We start from the raw sequence: 19,458 nt of genomic DNA on the forward strand, positions 1-19,458 counted from the left end.
GTTAAGAATGGACCTCCGGAACGAAGTAAGTACTTAACCCGAGGTACCAGTGTGTTTGTTTAGCCAGGGAAATCATAATGGTACCTATATCTTTCAGGTGGTCAATGATTTTGGCCTATAATTCTACGTAACCTATATAAGCCCTAGTAGATAAATATGCATAAAGGTACCCCTGCCCGTACGGGCCAGTCGTGTCCGACTCTAGGGTTGTGCGCCCATCTCACTTAAGAGGCCGGGGGCCAGCGCTGTCCAGAGACACTTCTGGGTCACATGGCCAGCGTGACGAAGCTGCTCTGGCGAGCCGGCACCAGCGCAGCACACGGAAACGCCGTTGATCTTCCCGCTATAAAGCGGTACCTATTTATCTACTTGCACTTAAGGGTGCTTTCGAACTGCTAGGTGGGCAGGAGCTGGGACCAAAAGACGGGAGCTCACCCCGCCGTGGGGATTCGAACCACCGACCATGCGATCGGCAAGCCCTAGGCGCTGAGGTTTTACCCACAGCGCCACCCGCGTCCCTGCATAAATATGCATAGGATTGTGCTAAAACCTCTGAAAACTCCTCCCTTGGCACCAGGGTTTTCCTTTCTGGCTCCTTTTAGCTTTTTAAATGTGGGAGATTCTTGATGCATGGATCTCGCACATCATGTCTAGATCGACTCTTATTAAAACTCCCCCAATCCTTGAACTATTATTATTTTTAAAATGTAGTACCCAAACAAGAACCTACAAAATTCCCTTTCTTGGTTTGGATAGAATTCAGTGACAACTCTCCCTCTGTATTCCCTGTTTCTGCGGCTGTTGATTTTGGCAACCCACTGATCAGTGAAGTTATTTGTTCTCTAATTTCCAAAAACCTGTGTGTTTTGCTCTTTACTTTGCCTACTGAAGAGCTTCTCAAACCGTGGGTAACAATGTGTTTCTGGGTGGGTTGCACAACACACACACACACACACACACACACACACACATTTTGAGGGACTTTTACGAGGCTCACAGCACACCATTCTTGTCAGTGTGATGTGATGTGTTAGTGTGATGACTTAAAGTCTCCCTCCCTCCCTCCCTCCCTAATTATGCTTTAATTCAACTCAAATACATGTTGCCTATATCTATATTTACACAGAAAAACAAAAGATTCATAGCTAACTACAGGTGTGATCTTCTTGTGCTTCCTGTTATAGAGAGAGGTATGGCTTGAAAGGTGGTGTCAGGCTGTGTACACACTCCCATTTAGTCTGCATACAGCGTGCTCCCCACAGCTGGTTTTGCATGGCATTAACCATAATCCATATCTATCCTGTATCTATTCTGTGATTTCTTATTCAACAGTGTTCTCCCCAAACCAGCTTTGATCCAAACTGAGACAAAGAAGAACTTAGCTGCATTTTAAGCCAGCAATGTGCAGAGCGTTAGATTAAAACTGGCCCAAAAAGGACTGAATAAGTTTACAGGTTGGCCCCACTCTTAAAAGTCTGAGATGCATTGGTCCACTGTAATTTTTCAAAAAAGAAAAGAAAAGAAAAAGAAACTATCAAACCATCTATTTTACCTTTCTGTATTTTCACTTTTACAAAGTTCAGGCTGAAGATTCCCCCTGCAAACAGTTTCAATAGATGTATAATGCTGACTTTGCAGTTGCAAAACACAGGGACTTTCTCTGTTTTTAAAATCTTCATTGTTTTATACTTGAGGTGTCTGAGTTTTTGATAGGAGTGGCTGGCTGTATTTTTATTAAATGTTTCTAATGTTGTTTCAGCTGCTTATGTGAAAACATTAAGCATTCTCATCATTAATGAACATGATTTAGTAGCTCTGTACATGGCAGAAATTCCATTCTGGTCTCTTTGAATGTATCAAATGCTTGGCTTAAGCATCAGTTACTGTGTTTTAAACTACTGTATTAGTTGGACACTGGGTGCAGAATTAGTCCTTTATTTTCACATGGAACCTAACATAGAGCATTAGGCGTGTGTGTGGCTTTTTAAAAAAGCCAGAGCCTGCATGGAAAGCGTCATAAATAATTTAGCAGAAGTGAATGCTGAAATTAGTTAAGGCTCCACATTGCTAGGCTCCAAATAGTCTAATTGTAGCAAGATATGTAGAAGTGCCCTTTGGAGGAAGCCCAGCTTTCACCACCATCACCACCCTCCCCCACACCCCAAAAGGACAACGATGTGCTCTTTTCACCGTGTATGTACAGTACACGATCCATGGGATTTAAATTTACTTAGTTCTTGTAACTGTAACAAGTAGAACAAGCAGACCGAGCCAAGGGCTCTGGGAGACAAGATAATGAATGAGATACGTTTTGTGCATTGCAGGGAAGAATTTTGGATGGCAAAAAGGAAGCTAGCTGTATTTCTATTATCTTGCAAAACTGTTGGCTCATCATTCAGTAAAGTGGTTGCTATATTTAGCAATGTTCCTATGGCCTGAACCTGTTGGAGATTCAGAATCAACTCCTACAATACACAAATGCAACTTACTTTCCATTTCCCTTGCTTCTGGAGTATGGATTGATTTCCCTCTGCACCCACACCCACCTCCTTTAAAAAACAAACATCACTACCATAAAGATAACGCTGATGGTGCTGAAGCCTTTCCTCACATTAAAACACTGGATTCTTCTAGCTCTTGGGGGCCTTATCTCTTCTCATACAGCAGTGGTCACTAAGCTTTCCATATGTTCAGATTTTTTATTTATTTTACTAATTCAGAAGATTCTGTATCTCCTCCACCCTTTTCACTGAATGATCCTCAGAGTAGCTTACAACAGATTATAATAAATACACACAGATCCATATGCACAACCCCTAAACACAAACAACCCAGTCACCTGGCTGATGGCTGAAGTCACAGGGTGCTTCTCTTCTGTTCTCACATCCCAGGGCAACCGGCAGCTGAAGTTGAGCGTTCTTTCTTCTCCTATGAACATTGGATGGGGTCAGGTTAGATTTCTGAAATAAAAGTTGTTTTTCCCCACCCTCAACAGTTCAGTAGCTGGTTCTCTCTCTCTCTCTCTCTCTCTCTCTCTCTCTCTCTCTCTCTCTGTGTGTGTGTGTGTGTGTGAGTGAGAGAGAGAGAGAGAGAGAATCCTCCTTCCTGCCTTTCTTTCTTTCTTTCTTTCTTTCTTTCTTTCTTTCTTTCTTTCTTTTCTTTCTTTCTTTCTTTCTTTCTTTCTTTCTTTCTTTCTTTCTGTCTCTCTCCCTGTAAAAAATATTTTAGGTGTTCAGGGCATCCATGAGCAGTAACAGAACTGTGAAGGGCAAGGTCCAAATAAGTAGTAGTGTCTGAGTTTGTGACACTGTTTTGAAACATGCCCAGGTAGCATGTGGACTTGACCTGAGTTGGAGTGGGAAGACTAGGATGTGGCTTGACCTTCAGAATGTGGGATAACAAGTCTCATATAACCAGCATGCTTAAGTCTAATGAATGCATGAAGGGGATAATACCACAGAATAAGCTGTCCTGAGAGGCTTAGCATAGGTCACTCTTGAATTCCTATACAGTGGTACCTCACAAGACGAATGCCTCGCAAGACAAAAAACTCGCTAGACGAAAGGTTTTTCCGTTTTCGATTTGCCTCGCAAGACGAATCTCCCTATGGGCTTGCTTCGCAAAACGAAAACGTCTCGCGACTTTGTTTCCTTTGTCTAAAAACCGTTAAAACCAAGGGTGCTTAGCTTGAACAGCTGCAGTTGCGACTTGACTTCGAGGAGCAACTGTTAGCACGTGGTTTGGTAGCCTTTTCTCAGACTTTGCTCACTTTTGAAGCTTTTCCAAAACTTTTCCAGAACTTCTCTTGCATCCATTTGGTAAGTTAAACTTTTAAAACTTTTTTGGGGGGTTTTGGATTTTGGGTTGGGGTGTTTGGGATTCAAGGACTTGGTGTTGTGGGGGGGGTTTTGCGATAATCTGGGAGCTTGTGGGCCTTTTTTGGGAATTTTTATGATTTTCTGTGACCATTGGGCAAGGTTGTTTTTTTCAAAAAAAATTTCTGAGTTTGAATTTCTGAGTGCTGGCTGGCTGGGGGAACAGTTGGGGAGGTTTCTGCAGGAATCTGGGGGCTAGTGGGCCTTTTTTGGGAATTTTTATGATTTTCTGTGACCATTGGGCAAGGTTGTTTTTTTTCAATTTTTTTTTCTGAGTTTGAATTTCTGAGTGCTGGCTGGCTGGGGGAACAGTTGGGGAGGTTTCTGCAGGAATCTGGGGGCTAGTGGGCCTTTTTTGGGAATTTTTATGATTTTCTGTGACCATTGGGCAAGGTTGGTTTTTTTCAAAAAAATTTTCTGAGTTTGAATTTCTGAGTGCTGGCTGGCTGGAGGAACAGTTGGGGACCATTGGGCCATGTTTTTATTTTTTGAATTTTTTTTTGTCTGGGTGGGGGAACAGTTGGGGAGGGGTTTGCAGCAGTTGGGGAGGGGCTGGGGGAGCAGTTGGGGAGGGGTTTGCAATTTCTGTGTTGTGGGTGGGTGGGTGTCTGTGGGAGAAGTTGAGGTTTTTGAAGACATTGGTGATTTTTGAAGCTTTTCCAAAACTTATTTTGCAGCCATTTGAGGTTTCTGAAGACTTCGGTGATTGATTGTTGAAGCTTTTCCAGAACTTCTCTTGCATCCATTTGGTAAGTTGAACTTTTAAAACTTTTTTGGGGGGTTTTGGATTTTGGGTTGGGGTGCTTGGGATTCAAGGCCTTGGTTCTGGGTTTTAATTTCTGTGTGGTGGGTGGCTGGGTGCTTTTGTATTTTTTGGATTTGAAGCACATCACTTATTTCTTTTTCTTTTTCTGAGTTTACGAAGGTAAGAGCTGTGCTGCCATGGGACCCAAGAAGACTGCTGCTGCGGTGGCCGGCGAGAGGAAGAAGGAGAAGGTGACGCTGGAAATGAAGAAGGAGATCATCCGGAAGCACGACGGCGGAATGCGTGTGACGGACATCGCCAGGGAGTATGGGAGGAATCCATCAACCATCGGGACCATCCTGAAGATGAGGGAGAAGATCCTGGCGACTGATGCAGCCAAGGGAGTCACCAGGATCGTGAAGAACCGCCCAGCTGTTCTGGAGGAGGTCGAGAAGTTGCTGCTCATCTGGATAGAAGAGAAGCAGCGTGCAGGGGACACAGTGTCTGAGGCCGTCATTTGTGAGAAGGCCAAGGCCTTGCACGCTGACCTCATCCGGGAACAGCCAGGAACCTCAGCCGAGCCAGAAGTCTTCAAGGCTAGCAGAGGTTGGTTTGAACGGTTCAAGACAAGATCTGGCATCCACAGCGTGGTCAGGCATGGAGAGGCTGCCAGTTCTGATGTTCCTGCGGCTGAAGACTTTGCAGCGGAGTTCCTGGAGGTTGTGAAGATGGAGGGCTACGTTCCACAGCAGGTCTTCAACTGCGACGAGACTGGGCTGTTTTGGAAGAGGATGCCCAAAAGGACTTTCATCACTCAGGAGGAGTCCAAGTTGCCTGGCCACAAGCCCATGAAGGACCGTCTGACCCTGCTCTTCTGTGCCAACGCAAGCGGCAAGCCCCTGCTGGTGTACCACTCGGAGAACCCACGGGCCTTCAAGAGACACAAGATCGACAAGGAGCGGCTGAGTGTCATGTGGCGATCCAACAGCAAGGCTTGGGTCACACGTGTGCTGTTTGTGGACTGGGTCAATCTTGCTTTTGGCCCTGCTGTCAAGCAGTACCTGCTGGACAACGACCTGCCGCTGAAGGCTTTGCTTCTGATGGACAATGCTCCTGCCCATCCTAAAGGCCTTGAGGTGGACTTGTTGGAGGAGTTCAGCTTCATCAACATCATGTTCCTGCCGCCTAACACCACGCCACTGCTCCAGCCGATGGATCAGCAGGTCATCGCCAATTTCAAAAAACTCTACACCAAGGAGCTTTTCAGGCGATGCTTCGAGGTGACTGACTGCACCACCATCACCCTGTGGGAATTCTGGAAGGACCACTTCAACATCGTCACCTGCTTGAAGATGATCACCACGGCCTGGAACGGGATCAGCCAGAGAAATTTGAATTGCGCTTGGCGCAGCCTGTGGCCGGACTGTGTGGCACCAAGTGACTCTGATGCACCAGAGTCAACAGTGGTGCAGGACATTGTTGCCTTGGGGAAGACCATGGGCCTGGAGGTCACGGAGGAGGACGTCTGCGAGCTGGTGGAGGAGCACGACGACGAGCTGACCACCGTGGAGCTGGTCGAACTGCAGGCAGAGGCTGCGCAGGAGCAGGCCTCACTGGAAGAGGAGGAAGCAACTGAGGAACGGCTGTCCTCCGAAAAGCTGAGGGACATTTGCCTGAAGTGGAAGGAGGTGCAGACTTTTGCAGAGCAACACCACCCTGAGAAGCACGTGGCACATGACGTTGGGAACTTTTATGATACGAGGGTCATGTCGCCTTTCAGGGAGCTGCTGAAAAGGCGGATGAAGCAGCAGACTATGGACAGGTTCTTGACCAAGAAGCAAAGAGTGGAAGAGGAGCCTTCTTCGAGTGGTCCCCCAGAGTCTTAGAAAATGTACTGTACACTTTGTTGATTTTTAAATGTTTTTCTGTCATGTTTATAAAGTTAATTTATTTTCCCTTCAATTTTTGAACTGCTCTTTACAGTATGTGTGACTTTAAAGAGCAGTTAATAAACTGTTGTTGTACCAAATTTGGCTTTGTTTGGACTTTTTTTGACCATAGGAACGCATTAATTGATTTTCAATGCATTCCTATGGGATTTCGTGATTCGCAAGACGAAAAATTCGCTAGACGACAAAACTTGCGGAACGAATTAATTTCGTCTTGCGGGGCACCACTGTACCAATAATTTAGGAACTTTCAACATTTTGTAATTAAGCTAAGTTTTACTGCCTGTGCAACTTTCTGAAGCGCATGAACCTGACCTTTGAAGAGTTTGTAAGTAAATTATTTTTTTATTTACCAAATGTGTGGTCTTTTTCTATGCTGGGTAAGAGAGAAACTTTGGAATTCACTGTAAAGGGCATATTTTAAAGGTCTAACAGACTGTATTTGCTGCCTATTTCGTGAGTTTAAATTTCTGCTAGGGTTCTCTCACCAAAGAATTTGTGCCCCAAACTTGCCTCTTAGCATCTGGGAATTCTCCTTTCAATATTTCTTCATTGAACCAACACAGAACTGGGCATCTCTCTTCCCAGCTAAATTGGCTTTCAAGCCTTTCCACTCCACACAGGGAAATGGCTCTGTACACATTACCATTTACTCTGGCCCCAATGCACTCCCACCTCTGGCTTTTTGAATCCATGTTCGCCCAACGTTGCCCACAATGCAGAACTATCCTGTAGTTTCTTGAGAAATATCGCTGCTTGAAACGTTTTCTCTCAAATCAACTTCAATCAGGATGTAAAACTTCAGCCACATTCATGATGCATTTTAGCTGAGGTGTGTATGTTTGAGACAGCCTTTGCACGTACTGTATATGGATGACAGTGCCAGGCACAGATAACAGCTTAATGATTAGGAGAGAGGTATAGGTGCATGAAAACCAAACAGTTAATGTGCATTGGGTGAAGGCATCCCCTACCCCTCTCTGGTGTGTGTGTAGAATAGTGTGCAAATGCCACATGAAACACAGTGGAGGGAAATGGCCTTGCTGCATTTTAAGCCACTAATATGTACCGTATTTTGCGCCCCATAAGACGCTCCGGCCCATAAGACGCACCTAGTTTTTTTGGGGGGGGAAATAAAGGGAAAAAATTATTTCCCCCCCAGGCGCGGGGCTGGGGCAGCCCGAGCTTCCCCCGACCCCAGCCCGCAAACAGGCAGCTCTCTGCAAGCCGTGGGAGCCCAGCGGTGGTTCCCGCTGCTTGCGGAGAGATCCGCGAAGCCTGCCCGCGCTGGGATCAGCGCGGGCAGGCTTCGGGATGCCTGCAACTCTCCCCAAGCAGCGGGAACGTTCCCGCTGCTTGCGGAGAGATCCGCGAAGCCTGCAGGCGCTGGGATCAGCGCGGGCAGGCTTCGGGATGCCGGCAACTCTCCCCAAGCAGCGGGAACGTTCCCGCTGCTTGCGGAGAGATCCGCGAAGCCTGCAGGCGCTGGGATCAGCGCGGGCAGGCTTCGGGATGCCTGCAACTCTCCCCAAGCAGCGGGAACGTTCCCGCTGCTTGCGGAGAGATCCGCGAAGCCTGCAGGCGCTGGGATCAACGCGGGCAGGCTTCGGGATGCCTGCAACTCTCCCCAAGCAGCGGGAACGTTCCCGCTGCTTGCGGAGAGATCCGCGAAGCCTGCAGGCGCTGGGATCAGCGGGCGCAGGCTTCGGGATGCCGGCAACTCTCCCCAAGCAGCGGGAACGTTCCCGCTGCTTGCGGAGAGATCCGCGAAGCCTGCACGCGCTGGGATCAGCGCGGGCAGGCTTCGGGATGCCTGCAACTCTCCCCAAGCAGCGGGAACGTTCCCGCTGCTTGCGGAGAGATCCGTGAAGCCTGCAGGCGCTGGGATCAGCGCGCGCAGGCTTCGGGATGCCGGCAACTCTCCCCAAGCAGCGGGAACGTTCCCGCTGCTTGCGGAGAGATCCGCGAAGCCTGCAGGCGCTGGGATCAGCGCGCGCAGGCTTCGGGATGCCGGCAACTCTCCCCAAGCAGCGGGAGCATTCCCGCTGCTTGGGGAGAGGTCCGCGAAGCCTGGAGAGCGAGAGGGGTCGGTGCGCACCTACCGCTCTCGCTCTCCAGGCTTCAGCGAAAGCCTGCATTCGCCCCATAAGACGCACCCACATTTCCCCTTCATTTTTGGAGGGGGAAAAGTGCGTCTTATAGGGCGAAAAATACGGTATGTAGACTATGCAGCAGAAGATTTGTTGCTGGGAGTCATTGACTTTCCCCGTTCCGTCTTCTTCCCTCACAGACATCCTAGTGATCCAGCCAGACCCACTGTTTTCCCCATCTTAATGGAATTACAAGTTTTCATGCTCAGTTAGGAACCCCTGGCAATTGACTCATTGAGTGGTTTTGAAAAATTGCACTTTCTCATCCTCAAAGATCCCACACTGGGCAATAGCATATGCTAGATTAACAGGGGTTGCTTCTCTTAGTTTTCTTAATTTGCATTTTAAATCGGGCTAGTTCTAGGATAGGCAGAAGGGAGTTTGGGATTTATTCATAGAACGTTCTCTTGCTGAGTATTTGAGTAGATAGCAGGAGCCTCCGGTACCAAAATGAAACAGATGTCATGCAGATGTCACACCGATAAAGTAACAAAACAACTCCTTGCTGAAAAGAGGTGGCATCATTCATAGCATGTGGGAAATGCGCTCATTAAATCTGCAATTGCTAGCTGCACATTACATTAATCATCTGATTTAAAAGCAGGTATGGATCTAATATTGGGATAAATAGGTAACGTGCAGGGAAAACATTCTTTTTGTCAATAAAGAATTCTTATATTGATTTTGGCATATCAAGAAGTTGGGAATATTTTTGAAGTATGTTCAGTTCTAGTTGAAAGGATCTTCAGCATTTATAACCCTTCATTCTCCTCATAAAAGTAGGCAGCAATACCGTCTCCATTACAATCTCTTCTCCCTGAAATTATACGCCAATCCTAGTTTATAGTGTCTGGTCCTGATGGCACTTTGCATGGTACATCCAAGTTTAGAGAATATATTTTACTGCATTTGGGTCAAAACCCACAGTATTAAAATCTAAAAATAATGTGTCACTTGAGAGTGTCCAAAATTGCTCTAAATTATCCCATTGCTCTTTCTAGACATAAAGCTGTAAACTTAGTTCTGTGCCAGTAAGTTTGTATTTTATTTGTGCTGTTCCGAATATTTGTTCAATATGTTTCCTAACCGTTGCCGAAACAGCACACTGCGGGGGGGGGGGGGGACGGACCCAAATACTAGTAGAATACTGCATAGTTGGAAAAGTACTTTGTGTCTGATCTGTTCTCTTTTCTCCCCACAGGTCTGCCTTACCCCAGTTCCACAGAACTTTCATCCTTTCCTATTTGCAGATGTACATGTTACTGGAAGATAAACTACCACACCTACAGGTTAACAACAGCCAGGCACACAAACAGTGCTATCTGATGGATGGGCCTTTATAAATTGTTTCAAAAGATTTGGCAGTTTTTGCAATGTCTCACAGATTTTAACTATCAAAAGATTTTGAACCTTTGCATAAAAAAGCAATTAAAAAATTTTGTTTGAACAATATATGCTCATGGTGACAGCAGCCACGAAATTAAAAGACGCCTGCTTTATGGGAGAAAACCAATGACAAACCTAGACAGCATCTTAAAAAGTTTGAGAGACATAACCTTGCCTACAAAGGTCCGTATAGTAAAAGCTATGATCTTCCCAGTAGTGATGTATGGAAATGAGAGCTGGACCATAAAGAAGGCTGGTCGCCGAAGAATTGATGCTTTTGAATTATGGTGCTGGAGGAGACTCTTGAGAGTCCCATGGACTGCAAGAAGATCAAACCTATCCATTCTTAAGGAAATCAGCCCTGAGTGCTCACTGGAAGGACAGATCGTGAAGCTGAGGCTCCAATACTTTGGCCACCTCATGAGAAGAGAAGACTCCCTGGAAAAGACCCTGATGTTGGGAAAGATGGAGGGCACAAGGAGAAGGGGACAACAGAGGACGAGATGGTTGGACAGTGTTCTCGAAGCTACCAGCATGAGTTTGACCAAACTGCGGGAGGCAGTGGAAGACAGGAGTGCCTGGCGTGCTCTGGTCCATGGGGTCACGAAGAGTCGGACACGACCGAATGACTAAACAACATGCTCATGCTGGTTGGGGTACAATAAATACATATGAGCTTAGCTTGTGTTTATATGATGTTTTGTAAACTGAAATCTCTAATAAGAAGGAAAGTGACTTAGGTTGCATACACACAGCATTTTATTCTATGCACAATCTAGTTCTACTGCATATTTTTTGCCACTGAAAAGTACTTGAGAAACCAGTTTCATTTAAAGAATAGAAATTTACTGCAGATTGATTCTGCATTACCCTGCAGTATGTCCATTTGAAAACAGGTTAAAACAGATGTAGGCAGCCGTGGCAATGGGGTTGGGGAGTGTCCACAGCTGCCCTATTACGTTCTGGGTGGGTATATACACTAACATTGCCATCACTACTTCTTTCTTTCCCAGTTTAGCGAAGTTTTTAATATTTAATGCTGTATTGTTTTTAACACTTGATTGGAAGCCACCCAGAGTGGCTGGGGAAACTCAGCCAGATGGGCGGGAGTATAAATAAATTATTATTATTATTATTATTATTATTATTTATTATTATTATTTCTTCATTCACCTGGGGCATGTGCCGGGGGGGGGGGAGGCATGGATAACCTACTCAAGGGAAAAGCTTTCAAGTAAGCATAGCCACCTGTGTGGATGGCAGGTGACTCTAGATTGAAGCACCATGTTCAGGACGATCATCAACAATTTGGGATTGAGGAAAACTTAATTTTTGTGCTGCAAATGGCTTTGTGTATATGCAGCCTTATACCGAGTACTTACATAACTAGAGTTCCACGCCATCCACAATCTCTGCTGAGTGATAGCATGATTCCAGGGATTCCAGGTGCTCACCCAGGGTGTCTGCAGTGTCTTCTAAATACTGCTTATTTATGCATATTTACACCTGAGTTCAGATGGAGAGGGCATTCACAGCAAGTGGGGCTTGTCCTTCCCAGCAGCACAGCACTGGACTCAGATGCATCCTAAGCAGCTTCCCCGTGCCTCTGTAACAGCCCGCTCCAGCCAGCCAATATGGCTGCCGCCCTTCAGTCCCTTCATGGAGACTTCCTCCTCCGTTTCCTGCTCCTTTTCCCCAGAACCCCTTGCCAAACACAACTCCTCCATCCATTACATCATTACAACCTCTGTTTCAAAAGCCTCTTGCAAAAAGACACTTTTTTCCTGTGGTGACACCACACCCCCAGTTACCCTTGCAACTTTCCCCTCTCAAATCTTCTATTGCCATCACCTTTGTTCTTTCATAGCACCTCTCTAAGGCAATCTCCTGAGGAAACTGCCTTTTTAAGGCCTTGCTAAATCCGCTGGTCAAACCCCACATTTACTAATTTCAGAAACTATGAGGAGAACTTGGCACCCAGGAATTTTAGGGATCCTTGCCCCCTGCAAACACATAACACTGGAAAGAACTTCCCATTCCACTAAATGGGATCTAATTCTGAGTAAACGTTTCTAGTATTACACTATTAATATGTGATTTAGGACCCTGAAATTGCAGCGTTGCTGACATTTCTACATCAATCAACTATAATCAAAGGTACAGAAGTCTAATCCTGCAAGTTAAACTTGGTGCAACAAGTATAACTTTCAAAGTCTCATAATGCAGGTTTTGCCCAGTAAAATCGCTTTCATAAAAAAATGTAATTGATGCTATATGATATGACAGTTAAATAAGCATATGTTTCCACTTGAAGGCCACTGTAGAATAATAACAAAACTTTAGAGGGGAAATGGCCTGGCTAGTTCTAAATCTGAAACCATTTTGAATGAAATACTGTATTAGCAAGTCTTACTTTGCCCTGCCTCCTATTTGGGCTCTGCTAAACAATAGCCACAAAACTTTTAACAAAAGACTTTGCTTCAAACGCAGTGGATATGGTAGATGAAATAATCATATTAGAAAAAGTAGAAAAAGTGTACTCCAGATATATATCTCACATTGTAATTCTGCACTTTTGCCCTGGTAATATGGGCCAGGATCCAAAGAGTTGGGTACAATTTTAGACTTCTTCTCTTTTCTGAACAGAAGCAGCCTGCTGTGCCACATCACAAACTGCACTTTGCAAGATCCCTCTCATATTGAAAATAAACTTGAGGGGCACAAGGCAAAAGTTGCCATGGGAGCACAGTATTTGGGTAGTACGTTGGACTCAGGTTGTGATAGTTTGTTTCTCAGCCGTTCCCACACATGACCCCTTGCTAGCCCTGCAATAACATTTTAGTCTTCAGGGCTGATTGCATTGCCATGTGCACCTGTTCTGCACAATATGTGCAGGTTATCCCATCATCCCTTCCACTTTTATAGCGGTGCTGCTGTGCAAATGCCATGACTTCCAACTTTGACAGTAACATTCCAAAAATTAATCTCCTTCCCCTGACACTGGGATCCAAATAGGTACATTTCCATTCAAAGTGCTCTCCTCAAAGTCTGAAATTGTTGTATCAGTAACCAATTCTTTATTTGGGAGATAGCTGATTCTTTCTTTGGAAGATGGCTCGAAGGAATCACAAACATGTAAACTAATTTAAGCAACTATGTTCAGCAAAAGTTGTGTACTTAGCAGATGTGGCTTATCAAGTCAATTCATCTGCTATCAGTAATAGTTGTATTTCCTGCTTAAAATCTTTCCTGTCACTAACAGTGTGCAACTCAAAGAGCTAGGAGCAAATATTTCATAGCAATAAAGTGACCATGGTTTCTCTGTTCCTTTAATGTCATAATCCAAGTCAGCATCAGAGTGAAATCAGAAGGGTGTGTGTTAGGAATTCAGTCTCTCTTTCCAGTCTCCCTGTCTAGACAAGTGCTGTACACGTCTAGGGTGTTTGCAAATTGTGTTGGCTAAGTGGGACAGATAAAGGATTCTGCTGGTGTACTGGCAATCCCCTGCTGCCCAGCAGTCTCCCTATCTGAGCTGATCAATATGGTCTTAGATATGGTGTTTAGGAGCCCCACATTCTTAGCAGTGGAATATGTCAATATCCATGCAAAGGACACCAGGTTGGGGGCAGCTCAGGACGTCATTATCAGCATCACCACCATGAGACTGTCCCAAAATGTCATTGGCCCAATACATGTGGCAGAGTGCACATTAGACTTAGTTTTATTGATTGGGTGGGAAGATGGTAGTCTGCAAATGAGGGATTTTACATCGATTGCCTTGCCAGTTCTCTGTTGAAGTTTAGGCTAACAGCAGGTGTATCCTCAAGGTTACCAGAAGGCTCTGGGTTTTCTTCCAACTGATTTCAGCTGTTACACACTACACCTTTAAAGCACATCCAAAGCACATTATTTTCCTCAAATAATTCTGGACATTGAAGTTTGTTAAGGGCTTATGAGAATTATAACTCCGAGGGGTAAACTACAGTGCCCAGAATTCTTGGAGGAAAATAATCAGCTTTGAATGTGCTTTACAGATATGGTGTGTGCACAACCAAGTTGGCAGTCAATCTGTGATACCCGGAGATGACTCAGAGTGGCTGAGTGCTATCTCTCTCTTAGCAGAGCGGTGGATTTCATATTTTTATCCTCACCTCCATAAGAATAATGTAAAATTTTACATGGTGCATTAAGATTGCAGAGAATGATTGTTATTGCTCGTAACTAGTATTTATTGTGCTTTTAAAAATTTGTTTATATGATTTGAGTATATCTTGATAGGTGTCACAGAGACTTATACTCAAAAGGCAGGTTAATTACTGGGAGACATATAAATGATGTATGATAATAATAATTTTTAAAACCAATGGTCCTTCTCTGCTCTTCATTTTAGTTTATGCCAATGGTGAGTTCTGAAATACTAAATATTTCAGAAATACTTGAAAATAAATTTTTATTTAAAGCTGTCAAAAGTTACTTGAAAGAACCTGGAAATGGCTTCCTCCTTATCTCAATGGGTTTGCTCTATCATACTTGTGAATTCCTTATTTACTTCAAACAAAGCAAGTGTGCCTGTGAGTACGCAAGTTGTTGGACACTTGGATGAATGTATTGAGGGGATGCTCATCAAATCTGCAGGTGACACCAAACTGGGAGGGGTAGCCAATACTGCAGAAGACAGGATCAGGATTGGAGAACTGAGTCAAAACTAACAAAATAAATTTCAATAGGGACAAATGTAAGGTTCTACACTTAGGCAGGAAGAACCAGATGTACAAATATAAGATGGAAGACACGTGGATTGTGAGTAGTAAATGTGAAAAGGATTGAGGGGTCTTAATAGACCACAAGCTTAACAGCAGCAAGAAAGCTAATGCTATCTGAGGCGGCATCAACAGAAATCTTGTGTCCCGGTCAAGGGAAGTAATAATCCTGCTCTATTCTGCCTTAGTCAGACCACACCTGGAGTACTGTGTCCAGTTCTAGGTGCCACAGTTTAAGAAGGATATTGACAAGCTGGAATAAGTGCAGAGGCGGATGACCAAGAAGATAAAGAGTCTGGAAGCTAAGCTTTATGAGGAACAGTTGATGAAACTGGGTATGTTTAGCCTGAGAAAGAAGAAACTGAGGGGAAACATAGCCATCTTCAAATATCTAAAGGACTCTCAAATGTGGGGGAGCAAGCTTGTTTTCCCCTGCTCTGGAGGCTAGGACCTGAACTAGTGAGTTCAAGTTACAAGAAAGGAGATGCCACTAAACATATCAAAGAACTTTTTGTTGGTAAGAGCTGTTTAGCAGTACAGTGGTCTCCAAAGGAAGGTGGATGGCCATCTGTCATGGATCCTTTAGTTCAAATTCCTGCACGGCAGGGGATTGGACTAGATGACCCCAGGGGTCCCTTCCAACTTTACAGATGTATGATTCTATTTTTGCTGATTTTGTTTTTATGAAGCACACTCTGCTGAAGTTATTCAAGCTCCACACCCTTCATCTTACACTCTAGATTTCAATTACTTGAAGAGCAAATGCGAATTTGGCCAGGAGGAGGAACTGGGGGAAAGCAGATAAATTAAAAGACAGAGAAATATTTCTGGTAAAGCCATGAGAGTTCACAGAACAGTGGAGGGGGGAAGAAAACACGTTTCTCCTCATTTCTCTTGAAAGAGGCGCTCAGCTCTGGCACTTTTGCGCTGCTCCTTGTGAGGAACAGAGTGGGCAGTTGAAGCCGATGGCTGCAAGAGGCCACACTTCTGTCAAACTGACCTCTGCTCTGCTCAGCATTACTAGCCGTCGCCTAGGCAACGAGAGGAGATTCCCCGCCCCCGGCTGCCCTTCCCTTCTTTTTTTCGCCTCGCATCTCGCTCCTCCTCCTCTCCCACTGCTATCCCGTTAGCACTCGGGGCAAGATCTCGCGATGCTTGCCAACTGGAGTGGCCGCCATATTGTGTGACACTATTTTGATTTGGACTCGGCTGGCTGAGACGCGCAGCGAGAGAAGAAGGAGGTGGACGAGGGGGGAGGGACGGGAGCGACTGGGAAGCCGGAACCGTTCCAAGCGAGGTCGGGAGCGGCGCCTGCAAGACACCCACCCGCCCAGCCGAGCCCTCCCTTCCTCTGCCCGCCGCCACAGCAGCACCAGTCACGGAACCCCCCTTCCTCCCTCCCCCGGTGGCGGCGGGAGGAGGAGGCGGCGGCGGCTCAGGAGGGGCTCGGAGGTGTCCGCCTCGCCGGTTGGAGGCGGTGGCGGCGCGGGCGGTAGTGGCGGCGGCTGTGGGAGGCGGAGGCGGAGCCGGTGTCGAAGAAGGGTAAGACTGGACTTCGCGGCCGGAGCGGGCCTGGCGTCGACTGGCTCCTTTTTCCTGCAAAACGCTCGGCCCTCAGAGGCCTGAGAGGGACTGGGCATCCCCCTCCCCTGCTCGGGCCCACTCCGGCCTTCTTCTTTCAGCCCCCCGCCCCCCCCCCCGGCGGAGGGAAGAGGCGGCCGGAGAATCCTGAGGTTACAGGCGGGAACAACCCCAGTCAGCCTCCTTCTCCGAGGGGTGACAGCCCTGCGGGGTCGCTTCTGCAGAGTGCCTTTGCTGGCAGTGCGGTGCTGAGCCAGGCAGAGGTGTGTGTTCAGCCCCAGGGTCAGGATCCCCCCCAGGCAAAGCTGTCACCACCACGCGAACTGCCCAGCTGAGCCCGGAGGCTGCGACTTTTTTATTCCCTTTTCTTACGCGAGAGGGTTTCCTTCCCCCTTTGGCCCAGCCCAGCCTGGCTGCTGCCGCCTCCTCCCCACCAACCCCCTGACGGGAACACGCTGCTGCTGGTCTTGGGAAGAGGCTATCCATCCGATCTCGGTGGTCTCCTTGGATCACGTGTGCCACTGTGTCACGGGGAGCGGGTTGTGGCGGGAGGCCTACAAGTCAGGGGGCATCTCTCCTCTCCATGGAAACGAGGGGATGGGGTCACTTTTGCTGCTGGTGGGGCGTAGGAACGCGGGGAGCGGATCCAGACGCCCTCTCAGATCTGCAGAGTAAGCCTCACAAGGTGAGGGTTTATTCACGAGTAAGGACTACAATTCCAGTACTGTACACACTTCACTTGGAATAGAAGGGCAGTGGTCGTGGTGGGATAATCCCTGTTGAACTTAATGTGCAAACGTGCCTTTAATAGAGGTGGAGTTGTGGTGTCTCTCTTGGGCCAGCCCCCTTGGGGTTTTTATACCTCTGCCCCTATTCCTCTGATTACTGGTGTGAATAGGACTTCTGTTACTGCAGCTGTACAGCCATATTCCAGGTTTACTGGAGGAGTAAGGATTCTTTGGGTTAGCCATATAGGACTTAGCTTTTTTCCTTTACTTTTTACTTAAAGTACAGTATGTGCATAGGTGTTGTGCCATTATTCAGTTATGAGACCAGGTAAATGTTCCTGGTGGGATTGTGGCAACTTTAATGCCTGAACCTTTGTAGTCTTCATTGGGAGTAAGTTTCATTCAGTTGAACCATAAATGTGGTTTTACTTGTAGGTAGATGTGTGCTTCGGATTGTTTTGAGTCTCAGAGGATTATTGCAGCTTTTCAGTGAAAACATTTTTTTCATTAAGAAGCAGGATTCCAGTCCTATTCCCATTTACCTGGGAGTAAGCCACATTGAACTCAGTAGGACTTCCTTCTGATCAGACATGGTTAGAGTTGTGCTATGATGCATGTTTACACACTGATCACCCATCAATCTTGTTTGCTCAGGCCTGAAACTCCATTGCTTAGAAGACGTAGTCAGAAGTAGGGTCCATTCATTTAAATGAAGCTTACTCAAAATTAAGTGGGCTTAGGACACCAGCAAACAATTGCTGCCCACATAAGGTTCTGGTGGTACTGAAACTTCAGATTTATTTTCTATACATTAGATTTCAGGCAAGTGGACACAAAGAGAGGGCAGAAAAACTGGTGTGAGATGGAAAGAAAAGCATCCATAGAAGATAACAGAAAAGGGGGAAAACTGCACAAAAGGAAGAGGAGATTTGGCTGCTCAGGGAGGGAGAACCTTAGTTAACCTTAATTAAATTAATAAGCAAATCCTATGCATTTCTATTTAGAAGAAAGACCCACTTATTTTAATGGGATTAACTCTCAAGTAAGTATACACAAGACTGGAACTTTTATGTTTCAGTGTTGATTTGGAATGAACATTAGTTTAAAAATAAATGTAAAATGACAAGACTTTGCAAATTAAAAAGAAAGCTCTTTGCTTTAGAACTACTGCTCTATGTTGCTTCAGTTGGGCAAATCTATGGAGCTTCTTCAAACTTCACCATCCAGCAACGGGGCAACAAAGAAGAAATGCTGCCTATATTAGGTTCTGAGGGTGCTGAACGTTTTCCCCAAATCCTCTTCATTTTGATTTCAGGCAAGTTGACATTAGGGAGGGGGAAGAGTTACAGAGAAGTGGATTGAAGTGACAGAGAAGGTGACGCAAGGTGGAAGAAAGTGAACAGCATAAAAAGGGAAGTGAGAGGGAGATAGAGGCAACACCAGCAGATGAAAGGAAACAGAAGAAGGTGAGCAGGGAAGGATAGAGATGTTTGAGAAGGTGAAGAGAATGTGGAAGAAGGCATGAGCAGAGAGAAAAAGGCAACAGGTAAATTAGCTGGCGATAGAAAAGATTGTGAAAGAGGATGAGATGAGAATAGGTAACAGAGAAAGGACTAAAAAAAGTGGATGGAGGAGACAATGATAAGGCATAATGTCAGTGGAGAGAAAAATAAAGGAATGACAGGTGGTGGTGGACAAAATGTGCAAGCAGGTAGGTAAAGAAAAAAAGTACCAGCCGGTGACAGAGAAGGAAAGGTGGTGGTGAAAGTTACAGAAATCAAGAAAGTGATAGAAAGACCTTTTTTTGTAAGAAAATGCAAACATAACGGTGATTTGTGATTTGCTCTCTTGCTCAATATTAACCACGGGCTTCGCTGAGGAGAAAACCCCCAGAAATCAAAGAGATGGTACAATTACTAAAAGGGTTCAAAAGTGTGACCAACAGTACATGAAATATTGGTTGACTTGTACTGAACAATATATGTCACTACCTCAGTGTGTGATATGTAGTGAGATGCGAGCACTATTAAGTATACATTAAAAGTGGAAATGTAAAAGTGTATCATATGTTCTTGGTTGGGAGTTAGAGATGGGTCTCTACCCTGGACTTGTTGGAGACTGCAAAACTAGGAGATAAGTTTGTGAGTCAGAGTGGTGATAGTTCCATTTTGTAAATGAAGAGGAGAGCCTTGAGCTTGGCCACCTAATCTGTTTGTGGATGAGCTAGGATTTGCACTTCAGTCTAGAATCCAGAACCCTTTCAGAGGATGTAATATTGGAGTTA

General features: G+C 45.7%; 3 protein-coding genes across 17 annotated transcripts in view; 2 read left to right on the forward strand and 1 right to left on the reverse strand.

Annotated features, from left to right (window-relative positions):
• The window catches only part of LOC308582823 (uncharacterized protein), a 156,182-nt gene extending 140,324 nt beyond the window's left edge, over positions 1-15,858 (reverse strand). For 10 of the 13 annotated variants that reach the window (XR_014005859.1, XR_014005860.1, XR_014005861.1 and 7 more), the window contains exons 1-2: positions 11,488-11,776; positions 2,840-2,928 (exon numbers count right to left, since the gene is read on the reverse strand). Coding sequence is in view for 4 of the 13 variants with exons in the window: in XM_081186324.1 (XP_081042450.1) it covers positions 2,840-2,928; positions 11,488-11,534 (136 nt within the window). In the remaining 9 variants the exon portion in view is untranslated. Of the gene's footprint in view, positions 1-2,839; positions 2,929-11,487; positions 11,777-15,616 lie in introns of those variants that run through there. The other 3 variants (XM_081186323.1, XM_081186326.1, XM_081186325.1) reach the window with 2 other exon arrangements.
• LOC308582815 (tigger transposable element-derived protein 1-like) lies at positions 3,512-6,649 on the forward strand. The gene is made up of 3 exons (XM_081186312.1): positions 3,512-3,818; positions 4,553-4,624; positions 4,792-6,649. The coding sequence occupies exon 3, from the start codon at positions 4,818-4,820 to the stop codon at positions 6,504-6,506; it is 1,689 nt and encodes a 562-aa protein (XP_081042438.1). The 5' UTR covers positions 3,512-3,818; positions 4,553-4,624; positions 4,792-4,817; the 3' UTR covers positions 6,507-6,649.
• A 220-nt stretch (positions 15,859-16,078) lies between the features above and the next one.
• TAB2 (TGF-beta activated kinase 1 (MAP3K7) binding protein 2) overlaps positions 16,079-19,458 on the forward strand; it is a 51,392-nt gene continuing 48,012 nt past the window's right edge. Inside the window, exon 1 of one of the 3 annotated variants that reach the window (XM_081187211.1) lies at positions 16,079-16,407. The gene's annotated coding sequence lies outside the window, so the exon portion shown is untranslated. Of the gene's footprint in view, positions 16,408-18,510; positions 18,641-19,458 lie in introns of those variants that run through there. The other 2 variants (XM_081187208.1, XM_081187210.1) reach the window with 2 other exon arrangements.

Source organism: Podarcis bocagei (assembly GCF_964188305.1).
Source record: "Podarcis bocagei genome assembly, chromosome: 3".
Lineage (NCBI taxonomy): Eukaryota > Metazoa > Chordata > Lepidosauria > Squamata > Lacertidae > Podarcis > Podarcis bocagei.